General features: G+C 39.5%; 1 protein-coding gene across 1 annotated transcript in view; it reads left to right on the forward strand.

Annotated features, from left to right (window-relative positions):
* The window catches only part of GPC6 (glypican 6), a 753,126-nt gene that overhangs the window by 672,395 nt on the left and 60,122 nt on the right, over window positions 1-20,609 (forward strand). The window contains exons 5-6 of the mRNA XM_042778993.1: window positions 1,737-1,867; window positions 9,687-9,830. Coding sequence (XP_042634927.1) covers window positions 1,737-1,867; window positions 9,687-9,830 — 275 coding nt within the window. The remainder of the gene's footprint in view (window positions 1-1,736; window positions 1,868-9,686; window positions 9,831-20,609) is intronic.

Genomic DNA, 20,609 nt, shown 5'->3' on the forward strand with positions numbered 1-20,609 from the left:
AAGTCATTCTGAACATGAGGAAGAAAATATTTCATATGAGTCCACACCTACAAATTCGTTTTTTAATTTTTTTTGTATGTGGAAAAACTGCTAACTTATTGAACTAATCTGTAAGTGTCTGTGTGTGCATGTGTATATGTATATGTGTGTCTTTGTGAGTATGTTTTCTCTCTCAGAGGTAGTTCTTTTTTCACCATTTCCCACTGGAAACAGTATAAACTAAAGAATTTTAAATTAATGTGCAGGCAAAATAACACCTCTGCTTGAAACCAATTTCCTATCATCTCATCATTTTTCACAGTTAGCAACAAGAGCTATACACCTTACTCCAAATAACTGGCATTGCACTCTTTCCAGCCTAAAAGTACTGTGAAATATTAGATGTAAATTTGCAAAAGTGCTTAGGTGCTACATACCAAGCAATTCCAGTTTCAGTGGGATTTCTGGGTATGCACTGACAGCATATAAACAACATAATGTAGTCCTAGGGTAAGGCTGTGCATTAGGTGTGTGTCTCAATTGCTAGAGTGAGACACCAGCCATTCCTTCCCACTTGTGCTTTTGTGGGGAAGGCGAAGGAACAAACACGGAACAAGATGGAACAAACATCTCTGACTTGCAGCCAAGTGTGAAGCAAACAAGCGCTGCTGTCAGATCTATGGGGTGCTCCATGCCTTCTCCAGACTGCTGCTGTGGGACTGGTGCTTACAACAGCAAAGCAGGCATGGGTCTGTTTAGGAAGGAAGTCTGCTTGGTACTTTCTGGAGCTTACATCTGATGTATAAAGAAGAGAGCATGGGAAGATTTTTGTTTATCATGTTAAAGTTACAAGCGTCATCTGCTTAAAGCTAATTAGTTGCTAAAAACTTTAAATCTAACCTAGGAGACAAGGATTGAATATGATATTCAAAGGATATACTGTAAATCCAGTTTATTACATGGCTATTGCCACATAAATTATGATAAATTTGTGTCTGTGTACAGAGAAATGTATCTGATTCATGGCAAAACCTTTTGTATTGCCATGAATTTCATTTCAGTTGCTTGTTTTTTACTTGTTAATGAACATCAAAAGATTAAATTATTTCGCAGAGGGGTTCTAATGGAAGTCAAGCAAACTTTTTTGTTTTAATCCAAAACATACAAACAATATGTGTTTTTGCATACAACTTACAGCCATGTTTTGAAAATTTAGCAAGGCAAACATGGTTTATACCTATATACTATGGCAGAAATCCAATATTCATCTGCTGTTCATATTGCAAGAAAATGAGATCATTAAGGTCAGAAAAAACAGCTACTATAATTATAACAGCCTGATATATCATAACAAAAATTTGATCATCTCACACAAACTGTAAGAACATACCCCAAGGATTCATTTCTATCATTCTGCTTTTTCTTGGGAAGGAGAGTGCATAAGTCCACTCCAGAGCACTGGCTGCTTCGAGAAGCCATGTAAAATAATTTTACCATGAGCTCAACAATGCTATGGCAACTAATATTAATCTAACTTCTAAAGTCTTTATTCCTTTTTTTGTGGTGGCAGCAGTAAGGGAAGATATTTTTGACAGCTGGGAAGCTGCCCTGCAGGCTTCACAGTGCTGCTGCCACACATCCCCCCAGACTCCTGCTGAGGAGCTCAGTATCCACACCTACAGCTGGCAGTGCAGGTCTGCCTGGGGAACCCAAAGGTATCCCTTCTTTAAGGGAATGGCTGCTTTGTGTTTTAACAGATGCTATGCTTCTGGTAGCGGAGAGATTAGAGGGACCATTCAACATTGAAACAGTCATGGATCCTATTGATGTCAAGATTTCTGAAGCCATCATGAACATGCAAGAAAACAGCATGCAGGTGTCAGCAAAGGTACTGTGTGAGTTGTGCCTTCTCTGTTGTTGAATGTCACAAGCGGGGGGAAAAACATCTCCACCAATTTTTCTGTGTAGACTTTAAGAAAGATTGTCCAAACCACCAGAAATTACTTTTGCTTGTTCAACAGCTCACTAGACTGCCTTTGAATTCCTCACCTAGTTAAACAAGCTCAAATTTTTCAAAAGGAAGTGGAGGGGAGAAAGCTACCATTTATTAAACTTTAAATTAGTAACTGTAAGAGATTTAAGGAAAATAGAGAGTGCTGAAAACCAGTGGTAACTCTGTAAGCATTATCCTGCAGAATACACTTGGTAACTTCCACTCATGCCTCGTATATGATTCTCCATATTAACTTCAAAACACGTTTTGATTTATCTAGGTCAGACTGAAGCACAATGTGTTTCAGGTGAATACACAAAATGTTCTGTTTAACCTCCTTTAATAACCACTCTAGGGAAATACTACATTGGCCGGTCTCTGATTACCAGACCTCAGTCTGACAGAGTTTTGTCTGGATTCTGACATAAAGATAAACAGAGCTAATGATATCAGCTTCCTCCTTTTCATTTTTAATGTGTGTGTATACACAGATCGCCACCACCTCTGAACCCCATGTTAATAAGATTCTTTGAATTCAGTAGCAGGTACTGTGAAGCCAATAGTCAACAATTAATAGCTTTGCCTTAATATTCATAAGTGCATTGTGGTTAAAATTCCAAAGTCAACAGTTTGCCAAGCCACCTGCATTAGGAGCTCCTATCTCCCTTTAACTCCCAGTACTCAGTTAGGTGCTGGCCAGACTGCCAAGTCAGTGGTTTTCCATTGCTTGTAAGGAAGCTGCTGTAGCTGGGGAAAAAAGTGGGGACAAAAAGCAGGAGCCTGAGATTTACATTCTTCCTGTCAACCCAAAATTAGATGCTTTTTATGGCCCCAGTGCTGCAGGTTGCTGAAAGTTTCCTTCAATAGGGCTTTTGCTTTCAACCTACATGACGTTCCTTGGATTTTAAAAGCAGTCTACATCCTGCAGGATGAGACTTTATTCTGGCGCCAGTGATCAAGGTGTTTTAACAGCCAAATTCTCTCAAATATTTTGGGAAGTAAAGTCTAGCTTCAGCAAACTCAGCCCTTACCTCAAAAAAGAAACAAAAATTATTTTCACTTAAAACTCACCCCAGGCCCAGGTGTATTTCTTCTTCCTTTTTACTTGTTTGGTTTTCAAAGTTTTTCCATTAGCTGGAAAGCTGCATCCCCTGCTGGAGTCCAATGATGTTTTGGCATGAGCTCATCTCACTACTTGTTTGCACCAGAGCAGACTGTTTTCCCTGTCCTTCAAAAATATTTTATTTGCTGTAAAGATTAATAGCAATGGCATTTGCAATGCAAAAGTTTTTCCTCTAAGAGAAACTTTTGACAACATTTTTTTAAATCTTGTAGAACAGAAATTATATCAAGAAAATTTATTTCATTATATTTTCATAGATAACAGCACTATCTATCCTTGAGAGACCTTTGTATAGTCTCTGTAGACCATTATTCTCCTGAAATGTGATTTCCTTGATCTCCCAGGTTATATCCATCATTTTTCATGTAACATGGAAATACTTTACCCCTTAATAAAAGGCAAAGTCCTTGGGTGTAGTGCTGTCCTCCTCTATGCCAGGCGGCAGACCTGCAGAGATGATATACAAGTAGACTTTGTCCTTTGTCATCCAGTTTTTCCCCCTTGTACATATTGACCACTTAGAGCTTTGGTGTAAATGGCAGATACCTCACCAGATGTAATGGGGTGCATGGAATGCAATCGTAGACCTAGTGTGGGAGAAAAGCCACTCTTGTCAATTATTCTGAGATGCCATTCAGAAAGCTTCAATCAGGGTGTTGAAATCATGATCTTTTCTATTTTCTCATTCTTCAGACAATTTTGCACCTTTTATTTGACTGTACCTACTGAAAAATGTGGTGACTAGGAATTATAGCTATTTTTCAACAACTCAGTTAGTACCTTTTTACAGTGGAAAAATGATGATGCACTAATAATGTTATGCCTGCAACACCCACATACATATAGATGGTTTTTCACTGCTGACATGCAGCCTTTTCTACCAAAAAATCTGATTGATGTTTGAGAATTTTCAGCCATGTTATATAATCTTGGTTTTCTTTTAAAAGGAGTGGGGAAAATGAAAACAAAGGGTTTCTTCCTCAAGGAGCTCTCAGTTACTTCATCCTCTTTGTAGGCAGAAAAACCAGACCTTATTTAATCCAAAATCCAGCACTCCTGCTTCAAATAGTTATACAAAATTTCCCTATTCCAAAAGTCTAAGAAAAAGCCGATGACTTAACAATTAATCAGTGGAAACAGTCAAGGCTTTATTGCTTTAGTTCACTCCTTGTTTTTCATTTCCTTAGAAGACACAAACCCTCTGTCTTCCTTTTTTGATGGCTGCATGTCAATACTGAGACAGAGGATTATAGACACCACATGTACCTCTTCTATCTTTGTCCTGCTGACCAAGGACATTCAGACTCAGACACATCCCAGTATCTCTCAATGCTTAAAACAGAGCATCTTTGTTGCTAAGCCATTAACTTTTCTTCTTTGTGTGATGATTATAGTCGATTCCTCTAGCACAGTTGACATGAAACATGAGCTAGTATTATGTTAAGATCCTCCAATTCATGCTGAGGCTGCAATCTTTCTCTGTTTTCTTGGTATTTCTCAGCAGTGTGTGTTCAGCACTGGCTGCCTCAGAAGTCTGACCATAAATCTCTAGGCTTCCTGACTGCTCACCTGCATGACTGTCATGTCCCTTAATGACAGACACACACAGTCCTAATTTTGCCACAGGGAAAGTCCCATTCCTGACAGCTGTGACAACTGGAGATACTCGTCAAGAAAGAGCAGTGTCATAGAAAGTCACACCCCAAAGCCCCTTGCTGATGGAAGGATATATGTGCTCTGAATATGCCCAAAGTTTCCCTTCTCCAAGAGAAGACAAGGACTGATGGTCATCAAAACCAGTTTCCCTAGATTCATCATCTGACACCTGCAGCCATTTTTACAGAGTACCTTGCCCAAACCAAACCACAGAGAGTGCAAAGCAATGAGCCTGGGCTGCCTGAGGTGCCTTCCAAGACATCAGTACCTTTTAAGAGCTAGCTTTGCAGCCTGGGTCTACCCAGACTACAGTAATGTTTCCTGAAGGTTGCCTCTGGCAGAAGTCAGGGTGCTATAGATTTACCTTGAATTTCTGCTTATCACAGCTGAGACAGGATATCCTCCTTATTGAAACCTCTTTGTTATTCTTCAGTGACACCTTTTTGGTATTTGAACAGTATAGTGCCAAATTCAGTGCTCAGCAACCTGTTGATTATTTCTCAGGCAAAATTTTTACATTTTGTGCATTGTTTCTCAAGGTTCAGCTCATGTCCAAGACTTAGTCATAGCATACATTTACCTTATTTTCATTCTTATTCTCCCTGAGGTAATTCAGGTAGTCATACATATAAATGTTCATTTCAATCTTGGCTAAAACAAACATGTTTTGAGAGCCTTCACAATTTTCCCACAAGGCTGTCAGTACCAACACCTTTGATTCCTGATTCAAGTCAAAAAGTAAATGCTACATCTGCTCCATTTTTAAAATATGAATGTTTACTAGTTGATATCTGCATAGATTGCTCATTCACAAGTGGAGGAAAACTCAAAAAACAGCACAAAAGATGTTATAACATCTTTTTTTTTTTTTTTTCAAAATGGAAACATTTCCTAAACTGGTTGCATCAGCACAATCCTGTCTCCATTTCTGCTCAAAACACAACATATTGAACTATTTTCTGTCACAGTCTGGTACTATACAGGTATGTTAGGCTGCTGTAAGAGCCATTTGGCTGCCATGACCAGATTTTTTCACTTTCATACAGTCTATCCCATAAGTGAGTTTCCCCTTAGTAAGTCTTAAATCTTCTTTTATCTGAGTTGATGGATGTGCCATTTTAACCTATAAATATATGTTCCTTCTCAGCAATTACTTCAGCTAAATGGATGAATGAGCTCCATGACATAGCAGACTACCTATGCATTATTTATAAGGAGGATATCTTCACAGAACTACATCCAAGGTTCTTCTTAAAATAGTCCACAAGTTTCATATTAAGGAAACCTCTTCATTTATCTGTGTTCTTTCCAGAGCTCTGTGCAGGAAAAATATAATGGCATTTCAGGTAAAAAATCAATGCTATTCTATCTGAAGAGTCAGTGGAGCAGAATCGTATAGAGACACTCAGCTGGAAACACTGAGCACATGGCTAAATAACAGTATGACCCAAGGCTTCACAGAGAACAAGCTATGTCTTCCATAAAAATTCTAAACTTCAAATTCTCCTGGGAAAAGGGCTCTTTTTTCTACAGTATCTACATCCTAGGTCTGAAGGAGATACTTCCATTTAGTCAGCTCAAGAGATTTAATTCTTCACTGGCTCTGTTGACTTGTTCTCATGCCTTGGTTCATATCCCTGACCACAGAGATTTGGTCCATTTGAGCTTTAACTGCAGTTCAGTGGGGAATGGGTTCATGCTATAAAATCTTAACAGGTGTCTCAGATACCCCAGAACATCCCAAACTACTGTAGGTGCTGATGAGAGAGAAACAGAAGGAAGGTTTTGATCTCCCCTATCTTAGATGTATAGCTTAAATGTAGACACATGCACGATGCTAACTAAATTCAGCTTTCTTAATTTCAAATGGAATCCATCCTAGAAATTCAGATGAAATGGATTGCACCAATTATATATAAAAAATATGGTTTTAGAGAGTGGGTTTATGCTACCAATTCACAGCAGGTGTAATGAAACACCTGAATATTTTTCCTGGAATTATTCAGTACCTCTCAGTATCATTGTAATGGAAATATTTCATATGCTTCTTCTTAGGAAGCATTTGTCAATATCAGTTATCATATTTACATTTTGTGTTCTGCCAATTAATACCAGGATGCAAATTTTAAAATGTCTCTTTTGCACTCAAAATTCGGTTACTGAATATTGTATCCTTACTGCATTTCTGTTAGGTCATTTAAAAAGCAAGTTCTTTTTCTGTGATGTAAATATTACTGTCTGGTTTCCATCTCTGTTATTGCCTGACTGTATGTAAATTTGTTTGTATAAAACCACTTGCTGCAACTATTTGTATGAAGATAAATGCCACAAAGTCCCTGTTGGGTTTTTTTCAGTACATCATAAGAAAGATAAAATACAAATTATGCAGACTTGCAGTTGCACCACATGGTCATACAAGTAGCTTAACAATCACACACTGGGACATTTAAGGATATGTGCCCTCACTTTCCTTTCTCCTGAGAATTAGTTGTATGTTTTGGATAATTGTTGCTTGCTTTGTAGGCAAATACCCAGTTTTTTAATTGAGTAAATGGGATTTCATAGGTATCTAAATGAACAATTATGTTTTCAGTGCATAACTTATCTCAAGTCAGAAGAAACTTCAATAAACTTTTATAATTCATGCTCTTAACATATAGATTTCACCCTTTAAATGGTACACTATCCTACAAAATCATGTGCAAATTCTGAATATTAATCTTAGCTGAATTTTCTTCACAGAGGAAAAATGAGATTCTTTCCTGATGAAAGATTTAGAGCTTTAGAAGCTGAAATCATTTTTCTTAGTTTATTAAATTAATTTATTGTCCAATAGTCCTCAGGACTAGGGAGGCTTGAAATTCTTAAAACAGATATTCTTAAACCAGAACAAACAGTATTCCACTCATAAATTAAAAATCCCAATGGCCATACAACAGCTGACTTGCTGGACTTTTAGCCAAAGGAGAACTGATGATTGGACATATGTTTAGTATGAATCAGCTTCTTTCAGCAAATTTTGAATCATTTGGGGCCTCTAAATTAGCATCAGGAAACTTGAGAGCCAATTTAATGTACCCTGAAAGAAAGAGAAGTTGCATGGACCCATGGACTTGGGTCACTCTTCCTTCCACAGGGTGCAGTCCTTCAGGCACGGCCTGCTCCAGGGTGGGTCCCTTCCCAGGGTCACAAGTCCTACCAGGAATCCTGCTCCAGCGTGGGCTCCTCTCTCCACAGGTCTGCAGGTCCCTGCCAGGACCCTGCTCCAGCACAGGCAGCCCCCCATGGGGTCACAGCCTCCTCTCAGGCACCCACCTGCTCTGGTGTGGGTCTGTTCCATGGGCTGTGGGTGGATCTCTGTGTCCCCATGGACCTCCATGAGCTGAGGGTGGATCTTTGTGTCCCCATGGACCTCCATGGGCTGAGGGTGGATCTCTGTGTCCCCATGGACCTCCATGGGTTGAGGGTGGATCTTTGTGTCCCCATGGACCTCCGTGGGCTGCAGGGGCACAGCACCATCACCATGGGTGCACCAGGGGCTGCAGGGGAATCTCAGCTCTGGCATCTGCAGCACCTCCTGCCCCTCCTTCTGCACTGACCTTGGTGTCTGCAGAGCTGTTCATCTCACATGTTCTCAGCTCACTCTTCTCTGGCCACAATTTCACCTCACAATGACTTTTTTTTCCTTCTTAAATACATTATCACAGAGGCATTACTATAATTTCTTATTGGCCCAGCCTTGGGCAGCAGAGTGTCTGTCCTGCAGGTGGCTGGCATCAGTTCTGCTGGACATGGGGGAAGCTGCCAGCAGCTTCTCATAGAAGCCACTCCTGTAGTCCCCCACTACCAAAACCTGGCCACAGAAACCAACATAGCCGCACAAAAAAGGGTAATTTGGTCCTACAACCAAAACACAGCATCTGCATCCTTTCCACCCCCACAAAGCTCATTCAAACAGTCTGTGTATGGCATCAGGGTTTTATATAATATATTTGATGTGAATTTCTGCCCTTTAATTTTTTTCTTTTGAATGGAGGTAAAATGATGAAACAGCCAAAATACAATGGTCACAAAACCAGAAGGGTGATTCTAAAACTGAAAAAGCTGATATGAAAGCAAACACTAGAATTCTACTTCAGGAGAGCACTTGAAAATTTTAACTCAGTGGATATTGTACCTCTTTTCAGATGTGTGAAAATGCCACTGGGAAATATGCTTGATATCCAGTAGTCAAAAGTGTTCTCTGGTGTCCCTTAGTACCTTCCAGATACACAATACTGAAACTTTTTTCCAAATGGAAGTATATGAAAAATTTCATAACCGGAACATTATTTTCTATATCCAGAAAACAAATATACTAGCAGAAAATAATTATCACTGTTGTCCACAGTGGTAGTCTACCCTACCCCTCTTCTAGTGAGGATATTGGTAGGGAATGAGAAAGTTATCCAGTTACAAGACTATTTCATCATTGACCTTTTCTCTAAGACTACAAATAAGATTGCAAGGTAGAAAGAGCTGTAGGTAACGATTATGGATAACCTATGATTCTGGGTGAATACCACATTTTAACAAAACTGAAAACAGTTATCAAATATGTCCTGCCACAAAGGACATCCTTTGGTGCATTTTTCTTCCTGGAAAGACAGCAATTAAGATGCTTTCAGATGTTAATTTCTCATAATAATCACCTTCATAAATGAAAGGGGGTTTAAGGTCCCTGTATGTTTCTATACCTTCACCAAGTGATTAACAATGCTAAATAATTAACCTGAGTTTTAATGCAGCCCAGGCACTCAATTCACTAGTATAAAAATACCAATCAAATCTTGTTTAAAGTATACAAAAGAAGAATAAAGAGGCTGCAAAATACCAGATTTCTTTTTTTTTATGATTTTCATATAACCAACATATAACCAAGAATGTCTTTTCCAGGTTTTCCAAGGATGTGGCCAACCTAAACCAGCACCTGCCCTGAGATCTTCCCGTTCTGTCCCTGAAAACTTCAATACCCGGTTTAGACCATATAACCCAGAGGAGAGACCTACAACTGCTGCTGGCACAAGTTTGGATAGGCTGGTAAGGCAAAATATAGTCAATTTTCAGATCAGTACAAAAGGCTTGGCTATATACTAGAAGGTGGTAATCTCCTGATTTAATAATTTTATAATTGCTCTTTGTAGTTTCACTGCCAGCTGTTCCAGCACTCAGTAAAGCTTTTTTTCTCCATTTGAAATGGTATAGAATTTCATTGTAGGAGAGCAGTATGGTTCAGTTTTTATGTATTAGACATGTTAGAAGAGAATTAACTCCCTCCTAGAGTCCAAAAACTGCATAAGCCTTTGCAGGTATTTTCTGTATAAACTATGTATCAAAAGTGGTCTACGACACTATTTTATATTTTTTTATTTTATAAAAAACTATGTATTAAGGTCATTTTTATCACCTAGTTCTTTAACTTACACCCTTACAAAGGCATCTCAATTTGTTTCACTTCTTTACTTAATTATAAAATTACCACTGCTTTATTTCCATCTATCTCAACAATTTACTTTAGTCAGCTAAAATTTCAGTGATTGTTAATCTTGCTTTACTCATTTGATCATTTTGGGAAAAAAATTCTTTAACATAAGATTATTATCTTTACTACCAATCATCGAATTTATATTTCAGACTTTCATGTTCCTGCTATTTGTACATCTATAGATTTATGGAGGGCTAAATACTACAGCTGTTAGTACCATCCCAGCAATCATCTCTAGGTAAAACCAATGAGCACAACTGAAGAGTTTCTGATTTTAAAAAAGGTGTATCACATGCCCTCAGCTTATTGCTGCACACTTGCAGAGCACTGGTCTGTCTTGCCAAAGAGAGCATACAAATATACCAATGCAGATGAGGACCTGAATATCTTCCTGATGCTGTCATTCATGTGATGGTCACAGCAGTTTCTCACAGTGCCAAGTCTTTCCAATCACTTCTGTCTATGCTGTACTCCATTCTGTCAATTTTCATGGCAACTCAGTAGGAAAATAACATGGCATTTCTAGTCAAGACATGGGATTACCCTGCAGCAAAAGACATAATTTGTTAGTTCTGTATACTTCTGGAAATAGTGTAGCCTGGTTATCCTAAAAGGAGAAGCAGAGAAGATGCTTACCTCCACTGTAGATCCTACCACAGCAGGATCATAGTGCAGTGCAATATCTCAGGCTAAAAATCTGACTAGCAATACTCAACCTATATTTGATAGGATCCTTGTTTTACCCTTTCACTTTAGATTCAGAGAACCAGTCCTTCTGCATTGCTCGGAGCAGAGGCCTGGATCTTAATGTAGAATTGGCCAAAGTGAAGTGAAAGGTCACCAAAGCCTTTGTGTTTCAATCATGCTTTGTCAAATCTAAAGGTTGCAAACAGCTGAAATGGGAGAAAGAACCTAAAAATCAAGGGACTGAAAGCACAGCTCAGCTTGGATTGGCTTGATCATGTAAGAACAGTTCAAGAATTTTTTAAATGAAAAAGGAAGGTTTAAGATACATTACATATTGACATAAGAAGAATAATTCTGAACATATTAATATCCTTTTTTAAATGCTAACTTGTAAAATACTGAGCGACACACTGAATAAAGCAGAGGTGTGTCCCATGCTGCCAGCCTTTAAAGGCTGAAACTAATGAAAGTTGCCAATGCAGATAATTTTTTGTAACTTCTAGACTTTGAAAGGGGAATTTATTTCCATATGATTTAACTAGTTTTGTTCATGCAGTATTTCAGGGAAAAAACAAGAAGTTTAATATTGCTGCTCTTAATCTAAAAAATTTTCAAATCAAATTCCTATTCTTGCTGCTGATAATTACTATTTATGGTCTGTTAATGATGAGTGTTGGTATCAAATCCATCTTCAAACGGCAATGATGAATGTGTTGTCCCCTTCTGGGCTGAGACCAGCCATCTCTCAATTCAGAGATGGCTGCTGATCTCAGTGGAGCTAGGAAAGGTAGTTTACGTGGATTAGAGCAGAAGACCTTATTTTAGAGCTGTAATCCCTTAGCAACTCTTGGGAAAGGTCACTGCCTGCATCTCACACCATCTTGGGTAATTTTACCCAGAAGGATATAAATGCTACACTCCTGCCTCACAGAAACACCGTTTAACCTGTGTTAGAACCTCAGCTTTCCATGTGCTGAATCATTTCCTCAATGATGTATCTCTCTTCATTAACTCTAGCCAGAGCTTGGAGGACTAGCTTCATTTGGACACTCCTAACCCTTGCATTGTTAACAGGATGTAAAGGGGACCCCATGCACAGCAGATTTCTTGTCTACACACTGATCATTTCTGTTGCTTACTTCATATACATACACTGCAATATTAGTATTTTGTAGGTATTTTCAAACACTTAAAGATTGTTTTGATTGTTATAGATATAAGAAAGAAATCTTCTCTTGTGATTCAGAAGACTGTTCAGTGTTATATCAATGCTTTTAGAAGTCTGTTCTGGAGTTTGTTTTCATGAAACACTGTCAGACCACTTAACTTTAAACTGTCACTGCAAAGTCCAAACATACAGTTACAAAAACCTCAAAAGAAGTGACAAGCCATTCTGCTTTTATCTGCCTTTGACAGCAGAAGAAACCAAATTTAGAAAATATTTCCTCTGCAATCTCAGTGTTATACAAACATGCCGCATATTTGAACCAAATTCTGTTTTAGTTCTGCTCATATCCCCAATTATAAACTTAATTCAGTTGGGCATATTTTATCAGGTATTTTGCACAAAGCAGCCTTCATAAGACACCTATGCTAAAATCACCAGGTACTAAACCCATCTAAGAAAGTGCTTCTTCATCCTTGCCTGAGCTTATGTGATTAATCCAGCCATTCTATTTTAAAAGGGAAAGTGATTTTTCTGTGTTACTGTCATAGCTGTAACAAGTAAGGCTTAACAAATAAGAAATAGATCAAAATTAATTATAAGAAATGTGGAAAAATTTCAATATCCCCCAAAAGCTGTGGTATATGCGGTTTTAAAGCATCTGATGTATTTAAGAAGTTGTGTAGAGCTTGAGAGACTTGTCTCAGCAGGGATGAAAAGCATCATCTGAGACATCCTGGGGTACCTGAAATATAGGACCAGCAGAGGACTAAAGGAGACTTCTGGAGCAGCAGAGGGGATCTGGCCTGAATACACTACAGAAACTCAACCAATTCAAGATGCTTATGCTCAGACAATTCAATGACATCTTCACAGCATTGGGCCTAAAAGTCAGGTTCTTTCTGAAGTCAATGGAGAGAGACACACATCTTTGGAGAGTGATTCACCCCATCTGTCACAGACATCACTCAAAGACTGGGAAATAAAAGACTCAGTTGAATATCCACATGTAGATAGATAAGACTGAAATGCCTTGGAGTATTTAAGTCATCTAACTGAGCTGGAAGATAGAACAGTAATTTGAGATGCTTATACTCCCCTGGACTAGCAGTTGAAGTCTGGATAGAGCACCCTAGAGGATGTTCACTATGAGGCATCCAAGTGAGAGAACAGAACTGAGCCCCAGCTGTTCTCTGCAGGATGCACCATGTGAAATTTGGCTACATAAATGTAGTCACCTCATGGTCTTTGAGATGCCTGTGCTCTTCAAGATGTCCAGGGTTACAGGAGACCTGGTTGGAGGTAAGATGGAATATCTCAGAGCTGCTAAATTCACTTGCTCTGCCTACATTTCGCTAACTGTATTCCACCTCATACTGACTGCAGCAGCAGCAAAAATTAGGACTTTTCTGATTCAGTATAGAAATTCATAGTGCAGGTACCTAGAACCAGCTACCTTAATTTGAGTCCAGATGACTGTCATTTTTACTGAGAGAAATAAAGGCCTTCATTCAGTTGTCTAATCATGGGCTTAGGCAACTGGTTTGAGATCACACATTTCTAAAGCACAATTCATCTCATTCTAAACTATACATTTGCACAGCTCAGAGAAATCTTTCCATATCCCTCTACTACAAAGGGCCAAAAAGGTACAGTCTTAGTCCAGGCATCTAGCAAATACATCTGAATATCAGTAAATTTAAAATTTGTCAAAAATTAAATAATTTTAACCACTGATCACTGAGAATGATCTAAAGTTTCTCATTTAAAATCAACTGCTTATAAAGACTCGTTATCTTCTCTGTGGTTGCCTGTTTGGTATAACCTGTGGTTTATTTTGTTTTGTTTTGTTTTGTTTTTCTGTTCCCTGAATCTGTTTCCCTCTTGCTTCCCAGAGGACTATCTGGAGGACAATGCAACATGGTGTAAGCTTTGGTATTCTTATTCTTCACTTCATTCCCATTTGTATTTGTACAATGCTGGACAAAACACCTGTATAAGTTTCATCTTCACCATCTTTACTTTGTGTGTGTGTGTCTTGTAGGCTAAAATACTAGCAGTTCTTTCTGTAATTTTGCATTCTAATTTAATTTTGCCACATGCCCAGAGCTGCTATTGCCTTCCAGTATCTTTGTCTCACCTCAAGGATGATGCCTCATCCCTAGAAAAAAACTGTGTATTCCTCCAGTGTAAAAACTGGTATAAGCATCCCCATAGTCTCAAACTCCACAAGGGCATGTGGAGCAAATGCCTGGAGCAGAGGAAGAGTTCCTAGGCCTACCTGGGCTCTCTCCCTTAAACTGCCCCTGTCTTGCTGGCCAATCTCCTTATGCTTTACAGCTTCATAAATTTTGTGGCTGTTAGAGGTGCCTGGTTCCAGACAGAAAAGCCTTCCTCAGCAGAGCTCATTCAGCACAGCCCAAGGATAAGGCGGGAACACTGCACAGATTTGCATTTAGCTGGGACTTCTTAGCAGGACTAATTAGTCTACAGAGAGCACCATGCTGATCCAGCCATGCTGCTTCCTGTGTTTGAGCTACCCCAAGTACCTCTGTACCCACCACATCACTGAACAGCAGAGCTGTCTTAATTCAGCTGGAATTTCTCCCGAGAACACACTGCAGCCTGGCCTGGCTGGACGTGTATAAAATTATTCCACATTTTCTTTCAGGAGGACACAGCAGTTTTCTTGATTTTCCACCAGGGAGCTGATGCACTATTAAACATATAATACATAATGCACATGCATAGTATGGGACAGGCAACTGAGAAATTGGCTGTGGCATTCATGGGTGATCTGCATTCACGTACAGTACAGTGGCTGCATAGATTAGTGGATGAGCATGCACCCTGGCTGAGAAAGAACACCTTTTATGCTCTTTACCCTGGGGAGAGGAATATACTGTGTCATTTTTTTCTGAGAGAATATTCTTCTAGAGTCCCTTCTGATTTATTTAAACTAGAAGTAGATAAAGTCTCAATTTACATGAGGAAAATATCCTGAACTACCCTTTTTAGGAATAAATTCCAATGTACTTTAAGTCTGTTTTAAACTTTTTTATTCCATTGTGCTGTGTTTTCTGTTGTAGTGAAAAAATGTGATGGTAACCTAACATCAGTTGTGAGCAACTTTTTCCCATTGCTCCAAAACAACATGAAATAGAAAGTATTACTTAAAAAATATAATCTGCTTTGCATTTTGACTATAAAATACTAAAAGTAACAGGATTGTATTCAGACATTGATCTGAATAGGCCAGGGAATCCTCCGGCGCACTCCTAAAAGTGAAGTTTTCATTTCGGTATTGTTAGACTCCATTTGGTCCACCATCATGAACTGTTAAATACATGCCATGGTAGCACAATTTTCCTGGGATAGGATGTTTATCCTCAAGATTTTTTTTCCTCAAGAGACCCTAGAATAAAATCCAGAAGGTATAAATCTTATAGGATTTAAAGTTCTGAAAGTAATTTTCCAAAGATCTGCATACTGAGGCCACAGGATAAAATACAAACAATGAGCCTGCAAAATACATCATAACTCTGGAGGTTTGGGTTGCACTCTTAAGGGTGAAGATGACAGGCTTGCAGAAGTGCTTTAGGAGCCCACTGGCTACCCACAAGCTACTACCCTAAAACCCTTAGACACTGTGCTGTTGTATTTGATAACCCTTTGTGATGTTACTCAGCAGATGATTCCCGAAATGTGCAGCTCCTCCAGTTGTATGTTTTGCATGTTTAGACAGTCTTGTTTCTTATTAGCAATTTGGATGCAATATGCAAAATGAATAAGTATGTTTTACCACATTCATTGTGGTCATTTGGTGTTAGATTTAGGCTTTGATTGATTCTCCAAAAGTAAGTGTTTGCTTAGTTTTGTTTAATCTCAGTTTCTGTCTCAGAGTAATATCTAAGTTTAAGTCTGTGCAATCAGTTTTCCCCCCATGGTTAATATCAGTTCCAGGTGGCAAAGGTGGATGAATGATGGTGGCTGTCAGAACCCTCCTGGGAGACCTGACAGAGTCCTGTTTTTAAAAATGGTGATATTATTCCATCCCCCAGGTGGATGGCTGTGCACGCCGCTGTATCTGATGCACTGCATTCTGACCGTGCGTGAGGTGGTTGCTAAGACAGAGCTTTGTTACAGTGGCTGCCTCTGCCTTCAGGTGGAATGGGTCTGCCTGCTGCTCAGACCCTGACAAGCATGGGCAAGGAAAGGCCATCTCCCAACAGTGACAGGAGCCACAGATCTCTGCCTTAATTAGTTGTCAAAGAAAATGCACAAAGCATGACTGCCATGCAGTTTCTGTCTTGCCTGAAGAGTGATGTCTTGTGGAACACAGTGTGTGCTTGATCATCTTCTAAAATGGACTTTTTAGTACTAATTGAACTTCCTTTACCTGATGGGTGTGAAGACCCACTGAGAGTCATCATCTCATTTCCAGGAAAGTCTTAGGGGTGTGAATGGTACTATGGATCAGTGTTAGAGAGGTGGAAAATCCAAAACCTGTGGATAGAATCCACTCCTAATCACCAGACTTTCGTCAAACAGTAGGCTAAGAAATGGCACAGTCAGGGGTCTTCACTTGGTGGACATTGAAAAATTTTGTGGTTGCTGAACTTGGCTGTTAGGGTAAAGAAAAGTAAGATATCTAGGCTAAAGTTTGCACATCTGTGCCCTATCAAACCAGATAAACATGAAGTGGGATTTATTTGTCCTAACTTTCCATGTTTCTGGTGTTGCAATCAAAGTCTCAGCTATCACTTCATTCTTTTACTAATAGATGGAGATAGCACCTCCAGAGCTTGCCTAAAATACTCATTTAGAGAAGACAAGAATCTGAATTACCCCCTTCTCCCCACTGAGGGCGAATAGAATCTGGATGAATAATTCAGAGATCCAATTCGAAGATGTCTAAATGTAACCATAATTCTTGGTATGGGAGCTGGGCTCTATGAATCAGATGTGCACAAAGGAGATTTTAGTCTATAAGATTGATACATAGTTCTTATCATACTGCTAATCATACTTGTTGCCATGGTATCATCAGGTATCTACAAGGATAGCTAGACTCAAATGAAAATTGTTGATTTGAAGGTTGCAGCACTTGTATTCAATGGAAATTTCACCTTGTAAATCTGGATTAAAATCTACCTCCTTCTGTTTGATGTTTTAGCTTCTGCTCAATAAAGACTAGAGATTTTTCCAATATACAGAAAGTTTATATTACTAGCCTCTGGAAGATTAATCTAAACAGGAAATACATTCGCACTACTCTTTCAACTGGAAGATAGATCACATTTCATTTCATGTGTCTGTGCATGAATCTGTGCAGAAGGAAAAGTCGATTCTTAATTCATGTTCTTGTTCATGATAAAGAAAGATAGTACCTATACATACATCTTCTGCATTTAGTGTTTCAGCATCATATTAGGAAAAAAATATGGTTTAAAAATTAATGGCAGGGCTTGTGTCACCATTTGCAGTGCATAAACCTTGCTCATTTAGATGCTTCCAAGTAATATGACAGTAACAGCAACAACTGTCTGCCTCCCTGGAAGGTGTTAGAGTGTGATGAATTCTTGCATTGTTAAGATGAGTGCAGCCAACAAGTTCTAAGTTTTCATTTTAAAATGGATTTGTGATATATTATCTGTTCATTTACCACTAGAGAATTAGAAGGTCCTTTTTGTGCAACTGACTACAGAACATAAAATGTCTTTCCACAACAAAGTCAGTTGTGTACAAATGTAGAGGCTAAGAGAGAAATTAAAGCTTTGGTAATTTCTATATTAGTTGCAAATTGTGACTCTCACTCTCCAAAGAAAAGCATGTTTTATGCTTTACTGGTAATTAGTTTCCTCCAGCCTTTGCAGATTATTTTATTTTGTTAGATTGCAGTACATGGATATATTGTGAACTTTTAACAGGAGTGTGCCAGTGCTGGACTCCACGTAGAGCAAGTAGTAGGTTACAGCAGACCAAAGCTGATTTCCCAAACTAAACATCTCATACGTTTTTCTTTGATTGTAATAGACAGAAAATTGTACTTCATGGACTTTTATGTGTATTATAGTGGCTAAAGAGAGGTAAAATACAAGGAATAAAAGGGTTTATCTTCATTACAAATGGTGACCCTTCTTTAGTCAATACCGACTATTTCACATTAGAAAAGATTTTCTGTATTTTTTCCTGCTCTTATCATCCTTCAATCTTTACCATCCCTCAGTCATATCAATGTATCAATCTATGTTGTTGGGATAGCAATACAGGATGCTTCTATAATGCAGAGCTGCATGTAAACAGTAAATCTTGAGTGGCTAATTACAGATGTTTGATGGGAAAGCCAAAATTATTAACGATATTGAGGAAGGCAAAAGCATGGATTCATCACATCAAATTTTATCCATTATTAAGAGAGGACAAGCCTAAGACTGTGCAGCTCAGCGCAAACCCAACAGCATTTTCTGGATCCTAGGTCTGGGTGCAGACCCTAGCAACCTGACAGGTCCACATTAGGGCAAAATGAGTAGCTAGCATATGGCCAATTCAGATGCTTCATCAACATGGGAAATGGAAGAATACCTGAAAGATGCTTCAAGAGATCCCATTCTGGACATGGTAAGAGAGAAGTCTGCCTACAGGATTAGGATTGAGTAGTATGGACTCCTTGCACAGCTGCTTAGGAAAACAGGTGCTTTCAAAGGGTAAATCCCAGTCTAATGTGGACATGTGCCAGAGATTGCATGAATAGCTCTGTGGAAGTGCCAATGTTTCTCCATCAGCTATGAAGAACTTTAGACTTGACAAGATATTTAGGTTACAGAGAGCTAGAGATCAGTTCATCTAACTCCTTCTGAGCGGTCAATACCTGACTTCTCCCCAGACAGGCCTACCAAAGTGAAAGTGACTCAGACTATTAGAATTAAGGACTCGGATGTAGTCAGCTGGGGACTGAATAGAAGCTCACAATTTCACCATGTTCCAGTGACTTTGTGATCTGATGGCAGTAATCATAAATTACCATTGTCTACATGTCTTTGTCAACTTTCTTGGGTCTTGCTGCTTCTGTACTTAATGTATTTCATGCTAATGTTATTTCTAGTACAAAAGAAATGGAATTCACTGTCTGTTTCAATGTCTCTAATACAGGTGTTCTGGGGAGTTGCATTTGTTAATCTTCCACGGTAGGAGTGGAGAGCTAGTCAAGGGGGTCAGTTACAGACAGAAATCACTTGCTGAAACACAGGTGTCATGATAAGTGACATGTCCTGAGCTATCTAGGCATCTGCAAAGACCTAAGAGATGTGATAAAAGCCTTACAGAAGTTCTTCCACCTTCTGGATGCTCTAGAGGACTCCAAGATGGCATTAAATTCATTTGTATCTATATTGAATGAGGGAGATGGGAACTACTCATAAGATCTTAAATTAGACCAAAATGAGACAGTTGGTAACATGAATAACTGTCTAGATGCCACTGACTAAGAGGTCACAGCCTTTCCAGAGAGAGATTTCACATGAGGGGCTCAGGTATGGTGCAGGACCTACAGTAATTTCATGACCATAAGTCGCACCGGACTATAAGGCGCACCCCCTGGGAGCCGGCACATTTTGCAACTTTGTAGATCATATAAGGCACACCGGACTATAAGGCGCACTTTTTTTTTGCAGCGAGGATCCACCCCCAGCTCCCCCCGTGTGAATGCTGTCCGAGGCCCCGCCTCAACCCGGCAGCCATTGGCCCCCGGGCCAGCCTGTATCCGGCGGGGCCGGGGCATGCCTGCCGCCGCTCCGCCCCGCCTCCATGGGGCTGGGGCATGCCTGCAGGGCTCCTCCCCGCCTTCCCAGGGCTGGGGCATGCCTACCGGGGCTCCGCCCCACCTCCACCTGGCAGCCACGGCCCTGCCGGCTTCCCCCACGGCTCGGAGCTCTCACTTCTGGGTTTGCAAATTTCCGAACTTTGTCCATCAGATAAGGTGCACCGGACTATAAGGCGCACTTCTGGGTTCGGGGAAAAATTTTAGTCAAAAGGGTGCGCCTTATAGTCGTGAAATTGCTGTATTTGACATCAGTTCTGGACGAGAGGGAAGGTTTCCAGAGGTAGTGGGTATCAGTCCACAGGCAATTGAACCTCACTCCAGGTCTCCACTGTCTGTGTTCTTAGACACCCAGCTGACATGTCAACACCCACACTGATAGATTTAAATTCAGGCAAGACTAATGTACTGAAAGATCCTGATTGACAGCTGACATTGCTGTGCATTTGTATGGGAGAAAACCACCCTGCTGATACTCAACCAGCTCCTAACAGTCCCTAGGATAATTGCCTTTGCTTTAAAGTACAGAGAATTTTCCTTTTCTATTATGTATTTGGACAGCATAAATACTATATAAGAACCCAAATGAAAACAGACCAGAATGAAAGTTGCTTTTCTCTTGAAACATTCAAGGCCATAAAAATATCCAGTACATAATAATAA

The sequence above is a fragment of the Catharus ustulatus genome, chromosome 2 (genome assembly GCF_009819885.2).
Source record: "Catharus ustulatus isolate bCatUst1 chromosome 2, bCatUst1.pri.v2, whole genome shotgun sequence".
Taxonomy (NCBI): Eukaryota; Metazoa; Chordata; class Aves; order Passeriformes; family Turdidae; genus Catharus; species Catharus ustulatus.